This window comes from Lynx rufus, unplaced genomic scaffold, assembly GCF_022079265.1.
Source record: "Lynx rufus isolate CCGP_SWC_20201006 ecotype Redwood Valley unplaced genomic scaffold, mLynRuf1.p SCAF_3, whole genome shotgun sequence".
NCBI classification, from domain to species: domain Eukaryota; kingdom Metazoa; phylum Chordata; class Mammalia; order Carnivora; family Felidae; genus Lynx; species Lynx rufus.
The window spans coordinates 96,985,813-97,012,655 of record NW_025814845.1 but is presented as its reverse complement, the minus strand read 5'-3'; the positions used below and the strand labels follow the sequence as shown (position 1 = coordinate 97,012,655).

The 26,843-nt window shown below is 35.9% G+C and overlaps 1 protein-coding gene across 1 annotated transcript in view; it reads right to left on the bottom strand.

Annotated features, from left to right (window-relative positions):
- Window positions 1-26,843, bottom strand: part of LOC124520835 (bifunctional heparan sulfate N-deacetylase/N-sulfotransferase 3) — a 169,417-nt gene that overhangs the window by 101,628 nt on the left and 40,946 nt on the right. Inside the window, exons 2-3 of the mRNA XM_047091927.1 lie at window positions 18,246-18,333; window positions 9,230-9,384 (exon numbers count right to left, since the gene is read on the bottom strand). Coding sequence (XP_046947883.1) covers window positions 9,230-9,384; window positions 18,246-18,333 — 243 coding nt within the window. The remainder of the gene's footprint in view (window positions 1-9,229; window positions 9,385-18,245; window positions 18,334-26,843) is intronic.

Sequence of the window (26,843 nt, the reverse complement as noted above, 5' to 3'; positions counted from 1 at the left end):
TGCAAGGCACTCAAAAAGGAAGGAGCAGTCAAAATTTAGTAGCAGCATGCGTGGATCTGGAAATAAACCTTTCCCCAGCTCCATCCCTGCATCTGACTCCAGCTCACCACAAAGAGTTTCTTGGAGATTTCATAAAGGCTTTTAGTTCATTTTGTGCCCAAATAAATTTGGGCAGTGCGGGACTATTTTCATGTAGGACATGTACTAAATTTATCTTTCTTTTTACAAAACCAGTTTAAATTACCATACATGTGCTGGAGATGCAGTGTAGAATTTTTTTTATCTCTAGAGAAATAAAGGAAAGGAATTGAAGAATAGTTTTCTATACTCTCCAGCTTATCAGGGAGCATGAAATCTTCCTATAGAATGGAAAAAATTAATCTGGAAAGGAATTTACAACGAAAAGGATTCTAAGTTCCTGATGTAATCAAAACCACTTTCAAAAGTGTAATGATGTATCTAAATAAGAAAAAAAAAAGGTGTGCATCTGTAGAATGGGTAGGAGGGGGTATACAGAGCTTCTAAGGAAAAGCAGCAGTTCATACCTACATACTTTAAATAAGTATACACAGATAGAAAATTGGGAGGCTCAAACCTTGATGTTATTTTTGACTTGTTATCTCCTCTGGCTTCCTCATCATCCATCCAATAAGAAGACCTATTGATTCTATTTCAGAAATAGTTTATACATTTCTCTCCTTTATAATTTCACTTGTTAGTTTTAAAGCTGTTCTTTATGTCCTCTTCTTTAATTATTTCCATAGTAATCCAATTTGTCTACTTACCTCCAGTCTTTCTGCTTCTCTCCATCCTCAACATTCCCACTCTAATATACTCTGATTTTTGTTTGTTTGAGAGAGAGAGAGAGAGAGAGAGAGAGAGAGAACAAGCTGGGGATAGGGGCAGAGGAGGAGAGAGAGAGAATATTAATCAGGGTCTATGCTCAGTGCAGAACCTGATGCAGGGCTTGATCCCATGACCCTGGGATCACGACCTGAGCCGAAATGAAGAGTTGGACGCTCAACTGACTGAGCCACCCAGGCACCCCTAATATTCTCAGATTCTACAGTCTATGTGGAAGTGACTGAACTCTGGGAAGGAGATGACAATGTCATGTTGGAGTTCAAAATGCTTAAAATATGTAATTCTGAAAATAATTAGATGTGAAATTTCAGTTTAGGATAGCAGATTTTAAAACATTCTGATAGAAAAAGGTGAAATGATACACTAAAGGAATATACACTAGGAATACATTAAAGGAGTATAGCTGAAGAAGGATCGGGGATTCAAAAAATGTAATGCGTCCTAGAGAATTATAATTATTCAAAACAAGGAAGAAAACATCTATTTACCATCGTGATTAAGAGTCAGAAATCTCTGAATTCGAGTGCCAGAACTGTGGCTTTGCTTTGTGGATGGGAGTAATTACTCAATAAACCCCTTCAAATATCATCTTTTTGTGTTCTATAAAATAGAGATGAGGTCAGAAGGGTTGAGACAGGAATTAAATATGATTAATACAAGAAAAAATAAGATTATTAATTAAGAGTTCTAGACACATAATGAAGGGTCAGTAATACTAGCTATTATTTAAAGAAACTACTTATAGGGCCCTCACATTCACCAAGGCTTAAAACAGGTACATGAGATGAAAGCAAGTGCAAATAACCAAAGACAAAAACAACTAACAAAACAAAATAAATAAAAATGGTAAAAAAAAAAATGAAAGAGGCTAAAGTTCAAAATAAGTTTATTTTCCATAAATTGCTAATTAAAAACAACTCTAATCAGCAAAAGATACACAAAGAATTTAATTCCATGTTCACAGTTGGAAAGGAGGAGGCTGAAAAATTTTGATGATTGGGGAAGAAAAGCAGAAATGCCCAATATCTCTTCTGATTCTACTTTCCCTATCAAAGAGAACCGCTCTTCAAAATACGTATGATGGTATAAACACAAAATTAGAATAAAAGAAACAAGGAACTAAATTGTTAACTATAATGAACTAAAGTACTTCAATATTTTCCAGGCTCAGAAGAGCATGTCTTAAGGGAATTAGAAATAATAAAACTTGTAGACTTTTAATTCCTTTAAGACGTGCTCTTCTGAGCCTGTTCAACTTGATCAACAACTTGATGAAGATGCAAAAGTCATACTGATAAAGTATACTTGTAAAATATATGGATGACACAAAACTAGGACAGAAGTAATGCATGTTAAATAACAGAATCAATCTTTACAAGTATGGTGATATACTGAAACACTGAACACATGACAAATATGAAATGTTAAAGGGGGAGTTGTAATCGCAAAGCTAGCATTCAGTTTACAAAAGCTATTGGACAAAAACAAATACCTGAAGGCTTAATAAATAGCTCATGGGCAGAAGGTCTGGCAGACACAGGTGGGATATTATGGTTTAAAAAAAATGTGCTCTTGGCTACATAAATAGAAGTAAAGTACATAAAGGAAAAATATTGTACTGTTTTCTGTTCTGATAATGGTCACACGGGGCAACATATATATGGAAGGAGAATGGCAAGTTAGATGTTGTACAATTATGGCAACTGGAATGATGAGGGGATTTGAAAACCTATGGAATGCTTCAAGATACATAACTTAGAGGTATATGTAACTGTATTAATCATGCCTTTTTATTTTCTGTATTTCTGATGCTCTGACATCTGAGACCTTGCTGACCCGGGAAAGACTGCCTCTCCCAGGGCTATCCAGTTCCTAGAGACAATTAAACACCTATCCAAGAGCATGCTCTTCAAATGTAAACCAACCTGTTCAGGGTCCCTACTCTCAACCACTTCCATTTTTTTTTGGCTTTTGTTTTGTTTTTTGTTTTCTTTGAGAGGAAAGGGTGCAAGTGAGCGAGGGGCAGAGAGAGGAAGAAAGAGAGAATCCCAGGAGGGGCAGAGAGAGAGAGAGAGAGAGAGAGAGAGAGAGAAGAGGGGCTCACCCAAAGCAGGGCTCTAACTCACCTAATACAGGGCTCTAGCTAATGAACTGTGAGATTTCGACCTGAGCTGAAGTCAGATGCTTAACCAACTGAGCCACCCAGGTGCACCACAATCACTTCCTTCTTAAGCTGAGGAGCTACCTCCCTTCCCTAATCATCTCAGGACCAGGTATAACCTGTTTACCATGCCTTGTCTGGCCTTTCCTGTAGGAACTACAGAATTCCCCGTACTCTCTCTACTGACTCTAGTGCTACACTGTGGGGCCTGGATGGTGTGGTGTGCTCTCTCCTCTTTGGAAACTTTGAGTAACAAACCAGCTTTTCAATTGCAGTCGTCTCCTGATCTGATGAGCTCACCATACCCAAATAACAATAAAACCTACATTTTTAAACAGTAATGATAAAATCTTAAGATCTGGAAGAAATATTTATTTATTATGTTTTCATCTACCAAACATTGAGCACCTATGAGGTGTCAATCACCATTCTAGGTAAAGAACCTAGATTAGAAGAAAAACGCTACCTGAATATATAGGATTGTATTCCCTCTCCTATGGCTTACTTTCTGAATGTACTTATTTAAGTTCCTTCTAAATCATATAATTGATTGATTATACTCAGGAGTAATATTCAAAATATTTACCAGCCAGCATGCTATACCACTAATCATTCAGAAAACTGTTGTCAGCGGTCGAGCTGGAGATAGATGCTGGAGACTCTGAGCCAGGCCCCTTTAGTTGTTGAGCAGTTGGGAGATTTGGGACATCCTGGGGGAGGATGTGAGGTGGTAGTGGGGGTAAGGGTGTTAGCACTGACACATTTCGATATTGGAATCACTGAGATGGCCATCCTCGAACTTTTAAGTTGAATATTTGTCCTGATAATACATCCTTTGGTCTCCTCTTCCGTCTCTTGGCCTTACCAAGTTCCTTCAGCCATTATTTTTTATGAAGTAAATTATAGACTTCACCATATTGGTCATCATGCTCTGAATAATGGCTAGTGTCTTTTTAAAACTGTGCTACTTGGGTAACTGAAGAAGTGGTTACCAGCTCCAAGTGGACTTTCACATCCTGATTTGAACTCTATTTCTATTAGGACCACAAGAACTGTGCTTTGTTTTCAATATCAATAAAGTAAAAATCGAATGTGTCTTTTTACGAAGTGCTTCACTGAAGTAAAAATGATAGAATTCATTCATTCTCTAGCTGGCAAGCAAACTAATTAAAAGATTATCATATATTCCGTAAGCCAGCAAGTCTTTAAATATATTTTAAATTACATTTTGATACTATAATCTTTATTTCCATATTACAAAAGTTAATGTGCTCACTAATCTAAAAAGTTGTGACAATAGACATTTCAGCTAATGTGAATTAGCAGTTCTGCTGAACTTGGAAAAGAAGGGGGCAAAGGCAAAGGACACTATTTGAAGAGTAATGATAATGCAGTCAAAAAGTACAATACTTGGCAAGATTTTATGTTTTCAGGATTAGAAACATTGTTCTACTACTACTAATTTTAATAACAATTGTCTATTACAGTGTTAAGTGTCATCTGATATTGGCAATGAGTTCTTTGATGAAAATTTCCACTAATTATTTTTCATTAAAAATTAAGCCACCATAATTTATCAAAAATGTTAGCTCTAATTCTTTAATTGAAAGTATATACATATTGATGATTGTTTTGAGGCTTAAATACAATGTTATTTTACTTATTAAATGGAATTTTGTCCAATTTTAAAAGCTGTACAATAGATACTTTATAGCAGATTTAAAAAAAATGTTTATTTTATTTATTTTGAGAGAAAGAGAGAGCACAGGCAGGAGAGGGGCAGAGAGAGAGAGGAGGACAGAGGATCTGAGCCTGACATGGGGCCTGAACTCTTGAAAGGTTAGATCTTGACCTGATTCGAAGTCAGACACTTAACCAACTAAGCCACCCAGGCACTTCTGTACAATAGATATTTCAAACTGTGTTGTAGGTCATTAACAAATGTTATAATTAATCCTTGCTTCAGATATGGGCATCGTGCAAAAAAAAAAAAAACAAACCCTTGTTTACATTTCATTTTAATACCTGAAGCAGCCTATATTTGAAAACTAAAAATATTTTCTAATCAGCCTCTAAAGCTGTATTTCCTGGTGGCTGTAATCATCAAATGCAAGCTTGCCTAAAGGATTTACTTGACCTTCCATAATAAGCTATTAGAGCTTTCAAAGCTAAATTAAAATGGACATCAAATTCCCTTGTGAGACAGAAGTGTCCAATTGTGCAAAAGAATAATAGATCAGATGTATTCGCTAAAACCCAATGAAAATAACAGGTATTTGGTTATAGATGGTGATAGAGAACACTCAGACAAAAGGGCTTTACATCATAGTCTCAGATTCTCTTAGTTGGAAACATACTTTAAATGTTTTCTAACTCCATCGTTCATTTGAATATTGAATTTTATCCATGAGCTCCAGTCTTGTCTGAATACCCACTTGCTCCCAGGCCAGCACATTGCTTCTCTGTATGTTCTTTCAGTTCCTTCACTGGGAGAAACACAAATGCTCATTTTTAAATTCAGAGCCTCTAAGCTGGTGGAGAAAAGCAAGATGCTACCCAGTTTAGAAATGCACTGTTAGCACAGGTTAAGCTTTTCCTTGCTTCATCTAGTGAGTTGGTAGTTGAGGCAAAACTTCCTCTAGAATAATTTCCATTGAATTAAAGCAGTCTTTCTATCTATAGATGACAAAAGAAACTCATTCACGTGGAAAGGTCCTCAGATTTAGTTGTCTCCTTTCCCAACATTTTAGAAACTCTGCCTATCTTAGTTTAGGGGACTTCTGGGAACCTCAGGAAAAAGTTGCCCTATGAGTTCCACCTCTAGTTTTCAATTTCCTTTATGTTATCAGAATTATCAAATATTCTTTTGGATTACCAGACAGAAGGGAAATCTAGACTTACTCCTTCGAACTGGGTTGAGAGGCTAGTGAGAAAGCCTGGGCGGTTACAATATATGCCATTTTAGAAGACCTGGATTTCTTGTCTTAATTCTACCCCCACGAAGCTTTATAATCCTGAGTGAATCACTGTATTTCTCTGATTTTCACTTTCCTTTTCTATAAAGTGAGAATGAATATAATTACAATTCAGGATTGCTATAAGAATTAAAGGAAATAATATGGAATGTATAAAAAACGAAAACCCTTTTCTCATTACCTCTTTAAATTTAGCAGCAAAGCCTCTTCTTTGTAACCCTAATGCCTTGATGGGAAGTAGAAGAGTTAACACATGTTTAGAAAATGTGTAGAATTCACATTAGCCAAATGTCATAGCAATTCCGAATAAGCTTTTAAACTTGAGGATTTTGGTTCCTCTCACCTGTCACTCTAAATGCCTCACAGGAGCCTAGGCAAAAATTGAAGATGGCAGTTTTCTGATAGTGAATAGAATGATAATCAAAACAACAGCTGCCATCACTGTTTGTGAGGTGCCAATCACTGTTCTCAATTGCTTTACATATATATATTCTCTTTCTTGGGATTATGGCTGGGCGGGACTGGTCCTGGATTTGTCTTTTTTCTTATCTGTCCTTTGCTGACCCCCCCCCCAAAAAAAAATCCATGGGTCCTATAATTGATTAAATATTAAAGAACATATTTGGCCTTATTTCTGAAGATCCTTCATGACTGTTCTCTGCTGCTTTGAGGATCGTAATTTGGGTTGTCAACCTGTACTTAGGAAAGAAATTTTGAAGAAAATGTCCTTTGCTTGGCACTTGAGTGAGGAGGTTAAGAATGACCAAATTTCAGTTCTGAATTATTCAACTCATGATGCTTTTTAGTTGAGAATTCTAAAAAAATGTATATAATCCCTGTGCATGTCTGTTCTCATTATATGTACTTTCAAGTATTTACACTTGTTTTAATACAAACATAACATTCAGTGATCCATCCATTCAAGTAATAATAGAATACTATTGTTTAGATACTATGTAGCTGCAGAGGAGTATAGATAGCAGTTAATGTCATGTTCATCACATTTGCCTTGATAAACTAGTTTTTTGAAAGCTACCAAAAACAACAAACAACAAAAACCTTCCTGCTTACTTCTCCTTTTTAATCTTATACTAATACTTTCTTTTACTCTATGTATTTCTTCTTTCACCATTTCCTTTCTTTCTCCACAGATTAAAGAATAAAAGTAATTTTCTTCTTCACATCCTCTCATGCTGATTAATGTTGCTTATATCAGCAAGTCTTAGACTTTTGAAGATGATAGAATTAATGTTTGCTGCATCGAGATAGGATTTTTAGTGCTCTCCATTAAAAAGTGTGACAATGTTTACACACTCTTACATGCTGTTCGCTATTTCTGTTTATATTTTAGGGGGATAAAGGAGGCTCTTCATCTCACAAGAGTTTGCAAATTCTATCAGAACATTTTCACAATATCAATATGGAGGACACTATTCTCATTTTCTTGACAAAATATCAGTGCATGCCCATCGTGCACTTGCAGCTGCGTATCTATTTTGGGCAGTCACTGAAGTTCAAAGACAAGTATGGGCTTCTAATGCTATCCATAAAGTGTTTGGCCTTCTACATCCTCAATAGAAAAATGTATTTTATAAATTCTTACTTTTTATTGTGCACCTTTAAGTAAGGTACCATGTGGATCAATTACCTGAACATCCTGGCTCCAGCAGTTTACATAGAATACGCTCTATGATAAGTGAGTGTCCGTACTCTGAAATTCTAAGTGGCCAAAAAGCTAACAGTTGTATGGTCAGGTGGCCGGCAAAGGGAGACATAACCCTTGACAACCATAATCTCTTATGTCATTTCAGGGTGAAATATGTTAAGAAATAGAACTATAATGTTTAAGAACATATAACGTTGGGGACTATACTGTTTAAGGACTATAATGATGAGAAAGGCATATATGTGGAAAAGCCTCAAAGTTGAGCAGTTGTATTTGAAATCAATCATTTCTAGTTATGGGGTTAGAACTTTAAATCTCTGGTAAAACATTTTCTGTTTGTCAAGGGAGCAATTATATTTTAAGTTTTTCAAAATCATATTTAAATTAACCATCATTGTGTATTTTAATTCATTTTACACACTGGGATAAGTCTACAATTAGTAGGATTTGCTTAGGAACATGATATGATGGTTTTAGAATTATTCTCAATATAAATAATTTATGAACTTTGTAATATCAGCTTTATGGTTTGGAAATAAAAAATGCTATAATAGACAAAAATATATTACATTTCAAATCCTTTTTGAATGATAATTTCTGTTGCTTTGATCATTTATGCTACAAATACTTATTGAGTACCTTCATGATATAGGAGCTGCCATGCCGTGATGAACTGAATATAGTTCCTACCCCAAGGCACTCCCTGCCCAAGGTGTGAGAATGCTGGGTAAATAGACAAATGCCTATCTGAAGTCCTCCATGTGTTTGTGTGCCATTAGTATTATTCACAGAAACAAACATGCTATATTGGGTTGTTAATCACTATATACCATCCCTGCTGCTTACAGCACATTTTCTCATACACTGTACTTATTAGAACTTCTACTGTAAATTTCCCTGTCAGGAAGCAGAAAGCCTTCAGTAGAAAACAGTGTACCAGTCAAGTGAATGTTCCATCACTATAACATATATGTTTGCAATGTGTTTAAATGGTTTTCCTCCCGTTTCCATTACCTTTCTGACTCAGTCTTCATTACCTAGTGCCCACATTATGGTCTCCTTACATGGTCTTTTCCCTCAGCCTCATTACACTCCAGTGCTTCCTGGCACGTAAATTTTATTCTTATTTCAGGTGTACCTAGAGTCCTGTTTCCACAAGTACATTTTCCTGGCCACTCCCAATGACACTTATTTCTCTGAACTGTGGGTTCTTATATCTGTACAGTTTAGTAGTAGGTTATGGAATATCTCATTTTGTTGGAAAATTGTTTTGTGTGCATATTTTGCCTTCCTAATATAGCAAGAAGCTCCTTCTGGACAGAGAGCCATGTCTTATGAGCTCTGACTAAACTGTCTAGTAGGTAAGTCTTAGAGTGTCTTGTGAAGTTTTTCCTAAATTAGAACCCTCAAAGTATTAGGCATAGTACTGAGCGTCCCATACAAATTCAAAAGTCACATACTGAAAGGCTAAAATACCAACTTGTTCTAATGTCAGTGTATACTAGCTCAATGTAATATTCAAAAGAGTTACTAAGGCAAATTTTTTGATTGAGAGTTACTTACTAAGGCAAATTTTTTGTTGAGAATCATTTGCTCCACCAAAGATGACTCATTATGGAAGAGGTGGGGTTGCATATGGCTCCACATATGAGGAAACCACCAAAACTCATCCACAGACCCCAGAAGATGGTCATCCCCTTCATCTTCTTCTTCAGTTCCTTTGGAGGAAAAAAGATTATTCAGTTAATCCCAGTTGCAATGATTGTCTGCCTATCTATATAAATTGCCTATTTATCCATCCATCCATCCATCCATCCATCCATCCATCCATCCAATTATATACACACATATATGTACTTAGAAGACACCATTTATACTCTTTTTGATACATATAAGGCTTGAACATGAAATGTAGCAAAGGAAAACCTGTTACTTGGGGAACAACAAGAGACTGTGACAAAGCTCTTTTAAAAGTTTTTCAACATAAGACATAGGTATAAAATCACTGCAAAATGGAAGTACACAACCATTCCCAAGGACATTAGAACTCTCTTATTGTATTTGTATTAACCTGTAGTTTGGAGGAAATGGAGGGATGAGTAGGAAATTGAATTAAGGGAATACGAGTAAAGAAATGAGTGGCAGAGCTCTAGCAGTAGGTCTTTCTGATATAGGTTGTGACATCATAGTCACAAAGGAATAATTCTATAATTTATTCGGGTTCCTCATTAGCTCTGAGAAGAAGCTACTCAGTATTTAATGAAAAATATGGCATAAACAAGGGGGAAAAAAGGAAATGTAGGAATTGTTATTGGGTAAATGAGAGAAAGCGGAAGGGAAGAAGGGAGAAAGGATGAAAGTGAAGGAAAGAGGCTGAGAAGTGATGAAGTCATAGTAAAACAAGCCAAGCTGATCCTTGGTGGACTCATGTTTCTCATGCTTGACCTTTTTCTCAAGTTCCTGGAAGCAGACTTTCCATCAAGAAACTCATATTTCTGGGGCACATGGGTGGTTTAGTCGGTTAAGCATAAGACTGTTGATTTCAGCTCAGGTCAGGATCTCACGGGTTCGTGAGATCAGTCCCGCATCTCAGGCTCTGTGCTGACCCTGTGGAGCCTGCTTGGAATTCTCTCTACTTCTCTGTGTCTCCCCCACTTGCACACATGCTCTCTCTCTCTCAAAATAAATAAACATTAACAACAACAAAAAGAAACTCCTATTTCCTTGAGAGTCAGCCCTGTTGTTATTCCTCTGATTTCTTCCTTTTTAGTCATGTTTTATTTCCTCCATTTTCCCTGACCAGCAGTTTAGCTGAGTGTGGGAAATTCCACAGTTTTCTTGAGGGGGATGGGACTCTCTTTGTTTCTTCACTGAAGCATGACATGAGAGCACTTTAAGGTGCCTCACCACTTTCCCGGCATATCATAAGATGATATTAATCATCACAAAGTTTTGCAACAACACTGAAATTTCAGCCACAACACTGAATCTAATAAACTCTTAGAATATAGAATAGTAGGTTCTTCAAATGATGTCCTCTCTGTGTGGAGAAAATCTTCTCTCATATTTTCAAAAATTTCATTTTTCTGATATGACGGGTTTCCATGGTGCCTTACAGGCTAAAGATGGAGGGTGCACTGCTGCTCTGACCCAGCCAACCAAGCTGGGTGCCTGTTACTACTGTTCTTCTATTCATTTTTGCAAGAGAAGGAAGGCAGAGTCCATTGGCAGGAAAAGAATCATGTCCTATGATTTACTGGGCAAAGAAAGTGACTTACTAAAGATAAAGGTGTAGTATGAGGCTGCACACTCATTCTAATTAAAAAAATTTTTTTTAATTTATTTTTGAGAGAGAGAGAGAGAGAAAGTGAAAGAGAGAGAGAGAGAGAGAGAGAGAGAGAGAGAGAGACAGGGTGTGAGTGGGGGAGGGGCAGAGACAGAGGGAGACACAGAATCCAAAGCAGGCTCCAGGCTCTGAGCTGTCAGCACAGAGCCCGATGAGGGGCTCTAACTCATGGACTGCGAGATCATGACCTGAGCCGAAGTTGGACACTCGACTGACTGAGCCACCCAGGAGCCCCTTGTTCTAATTTATATAGGAAGAACAAATATTAGTAATGTAGGATGAATAGAATAACATAATACTTCAACAAGGACAGACTTCAGTTTCACTTTCATATGATTAAATACTTGCTAATATAAAGGAACTTTTTTTCTTTATATGTAAAGGGCACCTTTATATTTAATGTTTTAGTTCCCTAATTTTTTCCCTCTTCATCTCACACCCATGTTGCCATAATATAGTGAAACAAGGATAGCTTTTAGAGTCAGAGAAGTCTTTATTTATAGGTTCCAATACATTTGAATTGTGTGATTGTAGGCAAGTCACATAACCCCTTAATGTTTGTATTTATATAGGTAAAAAGATGGATCGCAATACCTATTTTATTCTTTTTGAGAAGAAGTGGTACTATAATCCTGGCACCTACTGGATAATCTAAAATGCCTTTTTCCTTTCTTTTTTTATTTCCTACTCTTGTTCTTCTTGTGTCTTTTTCAGGTCTCCTTGAGTTTCGTTTTATTTTTTCACAATGATACTGCATCAGAGTGTGGGGGAAGGTGTCACCTGCATGTTATGTGGCAGATGCCAAGACCAAGGCATCAAAATTAACTGACTGGCCTGATTAATGAGTCACCAGCTTCGGGTTTCTGAGTGATTATTTTACAGCTCAGGGAAGACTTCTAGAGAGGAATGCAAAGGAATGGGAATATGGAGTCAGGGTTTAGAATCTCTGATGACCCCAATCATTGCAGGGTTTTGAGTACTGCTACCTTTAGGTGATAAATATGGTGGCCCTGGTGAAGAAGCATTTGTTACATGTGACTGGCGATGCTTAAATACATGTTTTGTTTGTTTGTTTCGTTTTTGTTTTTGTTTTTGGACACAAGGATGATGTCATATAGTTTCACCACAATTAAACATCTCTACTTACATCCAAGAGACTCTCCTCTTGCTTAGCATTTTGTATGTCCTCAGGATACCATATTAGCGAAGATTACAATCAGTTACTTATTGCAGTTTTACTGTCCCACACTGAAAAAAGGCATAAGTCTCTTGGGGTTTCCCAGTAATCAGTTTGTTTCTGGCTTCCACCTCCTCTGGATGCAGTGAATGTGGGTAGAGGGAGATGAGATTTCCTAGATTATGAAAAGTCACTCCTCCTACTGCTTTAAATCTCTATTCCCTGTCCCCTGTAACTCCTATCTTTCCTGCACCTTTCTTGTCATCTCCCCTTTGCTCCTTTTTCTACCTGGACTTTACACAAAGTTTATTTATCAGGACAGTGGAAAGGTAGCTTTGGAAAGATAGCTCAGGCGTTTGTTGTTCTTTCCTGAATACCATGGTGAAATCTGCTATTAAAATATTTATACATTTGAATCATGCAGGTATTAGACAAATGATGTCTGCCTTTTGATAGATTTATATAAATTCATAGTAGGCATAAATATATGCCTTTCCCTTTTTCTTTATAACTCTTTCTTATCTGATTTCACTTAATCCTACTTTGGGTATATTTTATGTCAGAATTATATTGAGAATAAATGTCTATTGCTTATTACTTTAAACATTACGATAAAAAGCAGTTGAAACATAGCTGTGATGGGCTGTCCTGGGCTCTAGCCACCCTTTTATCTCCTGACTTTTGCCCACCTTTGTTAGAACTGGAGAAAGAGAGAACTAGAAGTCAAATTCCCCAACTTTAAGTGTCATTTATTAAATTGTTACAAAACTATGCTGAAATCTAATAAAGTTAGTGCAAATCATTATTTATTTTGTATCTATTTAAATAACTTATCTTTCAGTATTTTATCTTCAATTTTTCCTGCCATGATATTTAAAATCATCATTGATTGAGACTCTACCTTTTGTCAAGCATTGTGTTAACTGTTTTATAAGCACCATCTCATTTAATTCTCACTACAACCTTATGAGGTAAGGGCTACTACTAACTCTATTCTTCAAATAAGGAAACTGATATTTGGAAAGGTGAAATAATTTGTCCCAAGTCACTGACAAGGTTGGTACAGAAGCCAGTTTCTTACATTTTTATTGTGACATTTTTATTGTGAGGTGTGGGAAGTGCTCAAGTAAGGAAAGAGGACAAATATTTCAGAAACAAAAAGGAAGGAGAGCAACTGCCTAGAGACATTCTTTAGCATTCAGCATTGGACAAAAAATTGAGTTGCCAGAAGTGTTGGTTTTTTTTTTTTTTTTAATTTCTGTTTTGGGAAAGAAAGCTTTTAATTATTCTTAGTATTTTAGAGTGATTTTCTTTCACAACACAACATGGTCAAATTTTGGTCTCTGACCTATAAATTCTTTTTGTTTTAATTTAGAAATTTATTTTATTTATTTATTTTTATAATTCATTGTCAAGTTAGTTAACATACAGTGTAGTTTTGGCTTCAGGGGTGGATTCCAGTGATCCATCACTTACCTACAACACCCAGTGCTCATCCCAACAAGTGCCCTCCTCAATGCCCATCATCCATTTTCCCTTCTCCCCCACCCCCCAACCCTGATCAACCCTCAGTTTGTTCTCTGTATCTAAGAGTCTCTTATGGTTTGCCTTCCTCTCTGTTTGTAACTTATTTTTCCTTCCCTTCCCCTATGGTCTTCTGTTAAGTTTCTCAAATTCCACATATGAGTGAAAACATATGGTATCTGTCTTTCTCTGACTGACTTATTTCACTTAGCATAATACCTTCCAGTTCTATATATATATATATATATATATATATATATATATATATGTATATGTATATCTCACATCTTCTAATCCATTCATCATTTGATGGAAATTTGGGATTTTTCCATAATGGGCTCTAAATTCTAACCCAGATAAACATCTCCAAATTCAGAGCCCTTAACTATCATTCATTGACCAAATTTGGATTTTAGAAATAAGATCATCATTTACGAATTCGATATAATATTGCTCTTCACATTGTTAATTAATTCTGTAATATAGTTAGAATTTACCAAGACTGCTGGTTCTCCATGATCTGGGGAAATATACAAACCTAAAGTATCTATAGATAAGGGGAAGGAACCTTTTGCCATTCAGCTTCCTTTATCAAGAATTGCCAATTAAATATTAAAAATGCAATTTATCTAATGCATAAGACTTGGGCTCTGCCTGATCTAAGGTTAAGACTGTTTTTTGCACTTAACTAGCTGTATGACCTTAGGCCCCTCTAAGTTTCTATGTTCTTATCTAGAAACAGGGTAACATAATCTTTAACTCCTAGGATTCATTGAGAAGGTACATGAAAAGTGATTAGCTAAGTACCTAGAATGTGGTGCTGCTCACTAGAAGGGAACTATGATTTTATTTCCTTAATCTCTTTACTTCTCAAAAAATCCACAAATGCTTCGAAAACTAAATATATATCAAACAAGATGGAACCTCTTCCTGAAAGAAAGTCTTACTATTATGATAGTGCTATTTTTCTTCTTCCCTTTGAGATTGAATAAAATAGAATTTTTAATAGGATAAGAAATTACATATTTAGAAAGACAATATAATTCAATTAAACTTTACAATATCTAATTTTTGAAAGATTAGGAGTATTAAACTTTACATCTGTTCCCACTAAAAAATGACTTTATTGGTTTTAGATAAGCCTAGCTAAGTTGTGTGGAAGCTTTCATATCATATGCAGATAACAAGATCCCTTCAAGCCTTGGCCTTAGCTTTCTCCTGTGTTCTACTTTCTTTGGCTTAAGTAGTGTCCATTCTTACTGTGAGCTGTGAGAAATGCCCACGTAAGGGAAAAGGACAAATATTTCAGAAACAAAAAGGAAGGAGAGCAATGGCTAGAGTCAATCTTTCACATTCAGCATTAGGCAAAAAAATAAGTTGCCAGAAGTGTTTTCTTATTTCTATTTCTATTATGTTTGGGAAAGAAAGTTTCTAGTTATTCTTAATATTTAGAGTGAATTTCTTTCACAATGCAATGTGGTAAAATTTTATTCTCTGACCTTGTTTCATATAAATACTAATAGTTAAATGGGATTTTACTTTCAGTCAATCATTTGTTCATTAATTCATTTTCAGTAGTCATTGTTCTAGTTGCTGGTGTTACAACAGTGAAGACTTCATGGAGTGCTCATTTTAGTAAGGGAAGAGATGCAACAGATAAATAACTTAAAGACAAAGTACACCCACTCATGATAAAACTCTTAGCAATCTAGGAATAGAAGGAGCTCCTTTAAGCTAATAAAGAGTGTCTACAAACTAGTTTGATGAAAGAATTCCCCTTGAGAATAGGGAAAAAAAAAACTACTGAAAGATTTCCCCTGACGTCAGGAATAAGACATGTGTCATCATCACCACTTTTACTTAATGTTGTACTGGAGAGCTAACCTAGTGCAATATAGGTAAGGAAAAAAATTCACAAGGCTCAGAAAGGAGGAAGGACCATTTTAGTATCCAAAATTTTATATGATTGTATAAATAGAAAATTTTAAAAAAGCCTACAAAGTACAGAATTAATAAGTGAACATAGCAAGGTTGCTGGATACAAGATCAGTACACAATTTAATTGTATTTTTACGTACCATCAACAAAGAAATGCAAAATGAAATAAAAAATAAGACACCATTTGATATTGCATCAAAAAGCCCCACCAAGGAATGAATCTAAAAACAGTAAAAGTTTTATCAAGTGCAATTAAAGATGACCTAAAGGCATTCAAAGATTGGAAGACTCAATATTTAGGATGGCATTTCTACCACAAATTAATAGATTTAATGCAATCTTAATAAAAATTCTACTAATTTCTTTGTGGACATTGGTAAACTGATTCTAAAAAGTTATATGAAAATGCACAGGGCCAAGAATTTCCAAGGCAATCTTGAAGAAGATGAGCAAAACTAGATATTAGTATTAAGTATATTAGTATTAGTATTTATTAGCAGAAATTAGTATTAATTACAAAGGTACAGTAAACAAGATCGTGTGATGTACACAAATAGATCCAATGAACAGGAGAGTGTAGAGTCCACATATATGGTTATATATGACAATGATGACACTATGGTGGAGTGGGGAAAGGATGGTCACTTAATACTTGGTGCCAATTAGATATCTTTGTGGAAAAAAGAAGGTATCTTGACCTCTATCTCATACATACAAAAAAATCAACTCCAGATGGATTTCAGATTTGTAAGTTGTAAGAACATAGAAGCATATTTTTATGATTTTATAGTATGCAAAAATATCTTTAAAAAGACACAAAAAATCGACCATACAGAAACAAAAAGATGAACTAGGCTACATTAAGTATTTTTGGTCATCAAAAAACACCATTAGGAATGTGAAAAGAAACCTGAAAAATAGGAGAATGTATATTTGCAACATACGTAACTGACAAAGGGCTCATTAAGAATGTATAAAGAAGAAAAAGAAAAAAATAATACATAAAGAATTTCTACAAATCAACAAGAAAAAGCAAGTAACCTAACAGAAAAAAAATCTCAAATAATTCACAAAAGAGGATCTCCAAATGGCCAATAAATATATGAAATAAGCTCAATGTTACTGCTCATGAAAGAAATGTACATTAAAACCATAAAATATCTCTATGTGCTCACCAGAAAGGCTAAATTTAAAAAGACGAACAATATCAAATGTTACTGAGAATGTGGAGTAACAAGAAAACTCATACACTGTTGGGAATGAAAATCAGTACAACCATTTTGAAAACTTGGCATTTTTCTACTAAAGTTGGCCATAAGTGTGCTATATAACTAAAAATTCTACCCCTAGTTGATAACCAACAGAAAAAAAAATAGTTATGATCTCTGAAGGATAGGTACAAAAGTGTTCTTAACATGATTAGTCAAAAAAAGCCAAAAACTAGAAAAAAACCCCAACATCTACATTGGAAAGGAATGGAATAAGGAAATTTTGATATATTCAAACAATGGAATGCTATAAAGCAATGAAAATGAAAGAATTACAACTATACACAATAATACCTGTAAAACCAGAATGATATTGAACAGGGACACCTGGGTGGCTCAGTCACTTAATAGAACAAGCTGGATACAGAAGAGCTGATACTGTATGATTCCTTTTACACACATCTCAAAGCCATGCAAAATAATTTATGATATTAGAAGCCAGGATACTGGTTTTCTTTGAGAGAGGCTAGTGACTGTGAGGAAGCACAAGGTAGGTGGGTGCGGGGATTCTGGTAGTATTCTCTCTCTTGATTTGCATGCTGGTTTCTTAAAATTCATTGAGCACCACATTTACTACTTATTGCACTTTTATATATGTAAGTTATACTTCAGTAGAAAAGGAAGGCCATTATATAATAACATGATGAATAAATGTTCAAACCATAAACATTTTGTAAAGGTTAAAAAATGCTATCTTAAGGGGGCGCCTGGGTGGCTCAGTTGGTTAAGCATCCAACTTTGGCTCAGGTTATAATCTCACAGTTCTTGGGTTTGAGCCCCACGTCAGACTCTGCGCTGGCACCTGAAAGCCTGGAGCCTGCTTCAGATTCTGTCTCCCCCTCTCTCTTTGCCCTTCCCCCACTCACACTCTGTCTCTCTCAAAAATAAATCAATAAACATTAAGAAAATGATATGCTAAATTGAATTGAATAATATGAGGAAAATAGAATAGGACAGAGACATGGAATGTAGGAAGATGTAAGAAAAGGTGTCACAAAATTTATTTATTTATATTTATTTATTTATTATTTTAAATTTATTTAATTAAATTCAAGCTAGTTAAAATACAGTGTTGTATTGATTTCAGGAGTAGAACCCAGAGATTCATCACTAACATAGAACACCCAGTGCTCATCCCAACAAGTGCCCTCCTTAATGCCCATCATCCATTTAGCCCATTCCCTACCCCCCTCCCCTCCAGCATCCCTCAGTTTGTTCCCTGTATTTAAGAATCTGTTATGGTTTGCCTTCCTCTCTGTTTTTATCTTATTTTTAAATACAGTAGTCAGAGAGGCCTTTGAGAGTAATTAACCCCCTTTTTCTTACCTGTATGGTAAAATTTTCCTGAAAATCCAAGGTTGAACGTAAAATTTGTGATTTGTGCACGCAAAAGATTCTGAGTGTCAAGCAGGGCCTGAAATACATAATTAAAAAACAAAAATCGGGTTAGAAAATGTCATTGAGAAGTTTTAAAAGATATCTTCCTTTTGCATTCAAAGGGTAAAACTACTCCTTTATACATGAGAGAATTAAATGATGGAAAGTAGTGTCTTTACCAATTTACAACCGGAGAGATGCTTTCAAGATAACATAAACATATACACATATTTATCCTTCAGCTTGCAATAAATTAGCAAAAAGTGTCAGCTAGAAAAAGGAAGTTACATGAAAAGTTTATTCTGCATGTATTAAAGGAACTGTTATCTAGTACATAAAATATATCTCCTTTCATTTCTCAGGGACATAGATCACCAATTGTCAAAAGAAGGACACTCTTTAAGTGAAACTATGCAAGAACATATGTTGAAAGGAAACATTGTTATTTCTCAGATATGCCTTTGGTCTTCAAAATCCAAGACTTTTCAATCTTTAAGTCTTAGATTCCCACAAGGCAGTGATTGTTCTTCAAAAGAGGATATCATGATAAAGTAAATCTCTAATTCGGCCTTTCATTAAAAAACAAACAAACAAACAAACAGCCCTACTTTTGAAGGTAAAACTTTTTGAAACAGAGTTTTAATTATTACATCTTATAAAGTATTTACCATGCTACGAATTAAAAAAAAATTTAAGGCTATTTATATTGAGAGAGATAGAGACAGTGTGAGCAGGGGAGGAGCAGAGAGAGAGGGAGAGAAGGAAAATCCCAAGCAGGCTCTGAACTGTCAGGACAGAGCCCAATGTGGGACTCAAACTCATGAAATCATGAGATCATGACCTGAACTGAAACCGAGAATTGGATGCTTAACTGACTGAACCACTCAGGCACCCTCATGCTATTAATTTTTAATGGACTTCTTTTCTTTCTGCTCCTTCTTTTCTTCCTCATTATTTAAATTCCTATTCTTATATTTCTTTTCTCCCTGCCACCCTCCCTACACAGACAACTAGGCAGAAAGTAACACTATAGACTAGATTTGTGAAAGATCTTAGTTAATAACTTCTTTTACACACGAGGAAACTGAGGAGAAATGAGTTGCCCATTTTCACAGGTAAAATTAGTGGTAAATTGTAGACTAAGGATATAGATTGCCTGATTCCATATTAGGTACCCCCTTTCCCACTTTCCATAGTTACAACTGGGTCCACAATAAAATCTTCTTATTTTAGCAGCATAGCTGACACCTGGAAGCCTTGCCCCATCATGTTCAAGGTCTCAGTCTTTATTGGGGAGCTAAATAGATACACCTTTTATTCAGAGATTATCCCTTATCTGTGGACATAAGTGATTCTCCTTATTGTGTAAAAACAGAGGAAGAGGACTTCTGAATCTCTATTTAAATTCGTCTGGCCAATGGTAATTTTCCAAAATTTAGGTATCCAAGTCTTCTTTTTCTATCACTGCTCTGTTTACATGAACAACTTGCTTTGACTGAACAACTGAACCATAAAATATGTGGGTCCTGAGGGCACTCAAAGATAGAAGACACGTTTGTTTGTGGATTTCCACACCTAAGTATAGAAACAAAGGGTTAATGATGGCAATGTCATTAGGGACAGGTTAGATTCTGTCATTGCAAGGCCTGGGCATGGGTTGGGCAGGGAAAGAATTTGGCCAGCTCAGCAGTGACAAAGTGAGTAATGGGACACAGAATCTTATTGTGTAAAGGGGTGGCGAGTGGTGCTGCCTGGATGTGAGACTTTCTCATTCTGTCCTTATGGAAGGAACATAAGGTATAGAATAGGAAGGTATGGATTTATTTATTTATTTATTTATTTATTTATTTATTCACTTATTTAAAGTTTATTTATATATTTTGAGAGAGAGAGGGCACGAACTGTGAGATCATGACCTGAGCTGAAACCAAGAGTTGGACGCTTAACTGACTGAGCCACCCAGGTGCCCCAGAAGGTATGGATTTAAATGCCAGCTCAGGGACTTATAGTGAAGTCATGTAAGACTTAGGAGTCAGATTCCCTCAGCTGAAATTCTGGATCTGTCTCTATTCAGTATTGGGCATGCTATTAACATTTTTAGACCTCAGACTCATCACATGTAAAGTATGGATAATAATAATTACCTCAAAGCACAGTTGTGAGGGTTACATGCTTTTATGCTCTTGACATAGTGACTGGCATATAATAGGTGGTCAACAATTATTAGTTCCTGCTCCTCTCTTATTGCTGCTGCTACTATCAGTGCTATTAATAAGATTGTTGTTATTGTTAGTGATGTTAGACAATTTATATTCTCTGAAATTTTCTCTTCTTTTGTTAGAGTGGAGATAATTATCTAACTCACAAAGTTGTGATGAGGATTCTAAAAGGGATAATATATGTAGGAGTGCTTGATAAGCTTTTTAAAAAAGTGGCCTAAAGTATTAGGTGTTGATATAGTTATCAGCAATTATATATTTTATGTATATCATTATATATTACTAATAATTATGTCATCTATTTGTCTCATTACTTAAAAGTTGTTTTCCTCATTTCTCATTTTATTTGTCTTCAGTCTCCTCTAGGCTTCCCTCTCCCCTTCTTTTTCATTTCTTCTCCCCATTTGAATATTCTAGCTAGCTCTTCTTATTGTTCCTTCCCGTTAGATCTTTTATCCATCTTACTTACTTCATTTTACTCACTTTATTCAATGGTTAAAGTATAGATTTGAAATCCATTTTAAAATAATTTCTTATGTGTTCAATGCTTTATTTAACCTTAAAGTTGGAAGTTTTTTCTTTTTGTCTCTTTGAAAAAGTCCTCAGCTAACCTTGAGCTTTGCTATATGACCCTTGATTGCCTTTTAAAACTAATCTTTACAATACTTGATAAGAAAGCAAACAAACAAACAAACCTAGCTTGTTCTTTGGCCTTTGAAGCTAAATAATGTACCTGTGAACTAACCTCTAAATCAACTAGAATACGTTGATTCAAATTATTGAACTAGCCATGATTATGCAGATTTGAGTTGGCATTTTACACATTTATCTGACATTCTAGAAACAAACACTAAAACACATAAAAGATATACTGAAACAGACAGTAGATACTACCATTATGCCTATATCTGGGGAAGAGGGAAATTTATTTCTAGAGGATATTTTATATACTTAAGATAAGCCATAATATTTCTTATCTCTTATACTGTTGTTTTTAGAAGCCAGATTTGGGGGGGGGTATATGAAAACAATGTTATATGTTCATCCACTATTCCATCTTTTCAAAATAGGCTTCTGAAGTGCTAGAAGCTAGAACACCCAGCAATGTTCTTAGATTATATTCTTTTCATTGAACTCTTCATTGCTAGAATGATTTTATTCAGCATTAGTCTATTTAAAACTGAGCTAGTCTATTATTACTATGAACAAAGTATTATAAAAGTATAAATGATTTTTTGCTTGATTCTCTATGTGCAACATGTCAAAAATGCTGTGATAATATCTAAAAGTATAATCATGATAAGCCAAATCAGTATTCTCATATCAAATTCAGAAAACCAAATGCATTTGGGCAGGCAAACCCTCTCATGTGTAGAGTATGTTGGTCATGGAGGAGGTAAAGAATCACAACCACCTGCAGAGGTACCATTCAGTGGTCTCCTCCAATCCAAGAACCCTAGGAACAGATTTCTATTGTCAGAAATAGTCTGATTATTGAAAAATGGTGCTTGTATTTTTAACTGTTCCAAAACTTTGTATATAATTAGCAAGGTAATTTACAATTCCAGGCATCAGTAATTACTTTTATTTATTTTTTTTTTAATTTTTTTTTCAACGTTTTTTATTTATTTTTGGGACAGAGAGAGACAGAGCATGAACGGGGGGAGGGGCAGAGAGAGAGGGAGACACAGAATCGGAAACAGGCTCCAGGCTCTGAGCCATCAGCCCAGAGCCTGACGCGGGGCTCGAACTCACGGACCGCGAGATCGTGACCTGGCTGAAGTCGGACGCTTAACCGACTGCGCCACCCAGGCGCCCCAGTAATTACTTTTAAAATAACACATTACTAACCTTACACCTAAAGGAGCTAGAAAAAGAACAGCAAATAAAGCCTATGCCAGCAGAAGAAGGGAAATAACAAAGATTAGAGCAGAAATTAACGATATATAAACAACAACAACACCAAAAAACCAGTAGAGGGGCGCCTTGGTGGCTCTGTTGGTTAAGCATCTGGCTTTGGCTAAGGTCATGACCTTGCAGTTTGTGAGTTTGAGCCCCACATTGGGCTCTGCGCTGACAAATCTCAGAGCCTGCAGCCTGCTTCAGATTCTGTGTCTCCTTCTCTCTCTCTCTGTCCCTCCCCTGCTCACACTTTGTCTCTCTCTCTCTCTCTCAAAAATGAATAAACTTCAAACAAACAAACAAACAAACAAACAGTAGAACAGATCAATAAAACTAAGACCTGGTTCTTGGAAAGATTTAACAAAATTGATAAACCCCTAGCCAGACTTATCAAAAAGGAAAGAGAAAGGACCCAAACAGATAAAATCACAAATGAAAAAGAGATCACAACGAACACCATAGAAATACAAACAATTATAAGACAATACTATGAAATATTATATGCCAACAAAACTGGGAAATCTGGAAGAAATGGACAAATTCCTAGAAACATACACGCTACCAAGACTGAAACAGGAAGAAATCGAACATTTGACAGACCCATTATCAGCCAAGAAATTGACTCAGTAATCAAAAATCTCCCAACAAATCTGTGCCAAAAGGTTTCCCAGGGGAATTCTACCAGCCATTTAAACAAGAGTTAATACCTATTCTCAAACTTCAAAAAAATAGAAATGGAAGGAAAGCTTCCAAACTCATTCTATGAGGCCAGCATTACCTTGATTCCAAAACCAGACAAAGACCCCTCTAAAAAGGAGAATTATAGGCCAATATCCCTGATGAACCTGGATGCAAAAATTCTCAAAAAGATACTAGCAAATTGAATCCACTAGTACATTAAAAGAATTATTCACCATGATCAAGTGGGATTTATTCCTGGGCTGCAGGGCTGGCTCAGTATTCACAAATCAATGTGATATACCACATTACTAAAAGAAAGGAGAAGAATAATATGATCTTATCAATAGATGAAGAAAAATCATTTGACAAAATACAGCATCGTTTCTTGATAAAAATCCTCAAGAAAGTAGGGATAGAAAAGAATATACCTCAACATCATAAAGGCCATATGTGAAAAACCCACAGATACTATCTTCCTCAATGGGGAAAAATTGAGAGCTTTTCCTCTGTGGTCAGGAACATGACAGGGATATCCACTCTCACCAGTTTTGTTCAACATAGTACTGGAAGTCCTAGCCACAGCAATCAGACAACAAAAATAAATAAAAGGCATACAAATTGGCAAAAATGAAGTAAAACTCTCACTCTTCACAGATGACATGATATTTTTATGTGGGAAACCCAAAAGAGTTCAACAGAAAACTGCTAGAACTGATGCGTGAATTCAGCAAAGTTGCAAGATATAAAATCAATGTACAGATCGGTTGCATTTCTAGACACCAATAATGAAGCAGCAGAAAGAGATATCAAGAAATCGATCCTGTTTACAATTGCACCCAAAACTGTCAGATACCAAGGAATAAACCTCACCAAAGAGGTATGCTGAAAACTATCGAAAGCTTAATGAAAGAAAGTGAAGAAGACACAAAGAAATAGAAAAGCATGCCATGTTCATGGATTGGAAGAACAAATATCGTTAAAAATATCGTTAAAATCGATAGTACCCAAAGCAGTCTACACATTCAGTGCAATCCCTATCAAAATAACACCAGCATTCTTCATAGAGCTAGAACAAACAATTCTAAAATTTGTATGGAACCACGAAAGACCCCGAATAGCCGAGGTAATGTTTAAAAGGAAATCCAAAGATGGAGGCATCACAATTCCAGACTTCAAGCTGTATTACAAAGCTGTAATCATCAAACAAAAGGGTACTGGCACAAAACTAGAGACAGATCAATGGAACAGAATAGAGAACCCACAAATGGACTCACAAATGTACGGCCAACTAATCTTCAACAAAGCAGGAAAGAATATCCAATGGGAAAGAGTCTTCACAAATGGTATTGGCAAAACGGGACAACAACATGCAGAAGAATGAACCTGGACCACTTTCTTACACCATACACAAAAATGTATTCAAAATGGATGGAAGACCTAAATGTAAGACAGAAAACCATCAAAAATCCTAGAAGAGAACAGAAGCAGTAACTTCTTTGATATTGGCCTTAGCAACTTCTTTCTAGACATGTATCCTGAGGCAAGCAAAAAAAACACAAAAATAAACTACTGGGACTACATCAAAACAAAAAGCTTCTGCACAGTGAAAGAAATAATCAACAAAACTAAAAGGCAACTTTTGGAATGATAGAAGATATTTGCAAATGACATTAATGATAAAGGGTTAGTATTCAAAATATATAAAGAACTGATACAACTCAACACCCAAAAAACAAATAATCCAATTAAAAATGGGGAGAAGACATGAACAGACATTTCCAAAGATGACGTACATATAGCCAACAAACATGAAAAGATCTTCAACATCACTTATCATTAGGGAAATGCAAAACAAAACTACAATAAAATATCACCTCACACCTCTCAGAATCGCTAAAATCAACAACACAAGAAACAACGGGTGTTGGTGAGGATGTGGAGAAAGGGGAACCCTCTTGCACTGTTAGTGGAAATGCAAACTAGTGTAGCCACTCTGGAAAATAGTGTGCAGGTTCCTTAAAAAGTTAAAATGGAACTATCCTATAATCCAGCAATTATACTACTAAAAGAATACAAAAATACTAATTCAAAGGGATACACGTGGCCCCAGTGTTTACAGCAGGAGCATTATCTACAATTGTATCCACAATAGCCAAATTGTGGAAACAGCCCAAATGTCCACTGACTGATGAATAGATAAAAATGAGGTGGTATACCTCACGCCAGTTGGAGTGGCTAAAATGAACAAATCAGGAGACTATAGATGCTGGCAAGGATGTGGAGAAACAGGAACCCTCTTGCACTATTAGTGGGAATGCAAACTGGTGCAGCCGCTCTGGAAAACAGTGTGGAGGTTCCTCAAAAAATTAAATAGATCTACCCTATGACCCAGCAATAGCACTGCTAGGAATTTACCCAAGGGATACAGGAGGGCTGATGCATGGGAGCACTTGACCCCCAATGTTTATAGCAGCACTTTCAACAATAGCCAAATTATGGAAAGAGCCTAAATGTCCATCAACTGATGAATGGATAAAGCAATTGTGGTTTATATACACAATGGAATACTACTTGGCAATGAGAAAGAATGAAATATGGCCTTTTGTAGCAACGTGGATGGAACTGGAGAGTGTGATGCTAAGTGAAATAAGTCAGTCAGAGAAAGACAGATACCATATGTTTTCACTCTTATGTGGATCCTGAGAAACTTAACAGAAGACCATGAGGGAGGGGAAGGAAAAAAAGAAAGGTTAGAGAGAGAGGCAGCCAAAACATAAGAGACCCTTAAAAACTGAGAATAAACTGAGCATTGATGGGGGGTGAGAGGAAGGGGAGGGTGGGTGATAGGTATTGAGGAGGGCACCTGTTGGGATGAGCACTGGGTGTTGTATGGAAACCAATTTGACAATAAATTTCATATTTAAAAAAAATGAGGTGGTATAGGGGCACTTGGGTGGCTTAGTAGGCTAAGTGACTCTTGGTTTCATTGCAGGTCATGATCTCACATTTTGCGATTTTGAGACCCACATTGGGCTCTGTGCTGACAATGTGGAGCCTGCTTGGGATTCTCTCTCTCCTTCTCTCTCTGCCCCTCCCCCACTTGCTCTGTCTCTCTGCCAAAAATAAATAAATAAACTTAAAAAAATTAAAAATGAGGTGGTATATATGTAAATGGAATATTACTCAGCCACAAAATATAAGAATGAAATCTTGCCATTTTCAATGACATGGATGTAGCTAGAGAGTATTATGCTAAGTGAAATAAGTCAGTCAGAGAAAGACAAATGCCATATGATCTTACTCACATGTGGAATTTAAGAAACAAAACAAGCAAAGGAAAAAGAGAGAGAGAGAGAATTCAAGATACAGACTCTTAACTATAGAGAACAAAGTGATGGTTACCAGAGGGGAGGTTGTTGGGGGGGGGGGTGGGTGACATAGGTGTTGGGGATTAAAGAGTGCACTTATCATGATGAGCACTGAGTAATGTACAGAAGTGTTGAGTCACTATATTGTACACCTGAAACTAATATAACACTATATGTTAATTATACTGGCATTAAAATTTTTTAAAATTTAATTTAAAAAAAAAAGAAAAGCAAATATGGTACTTAAGGGATTTCCAACATACCTCTGCAACAATTAGTGGAAATCTAATTTACTATGAAATAATAGTAAGTGGTTTGACATGCCTCAGTCCCCTCATATGGCATCCTAGAGCTATGCTTCCTTTTCTGCTTTGCTG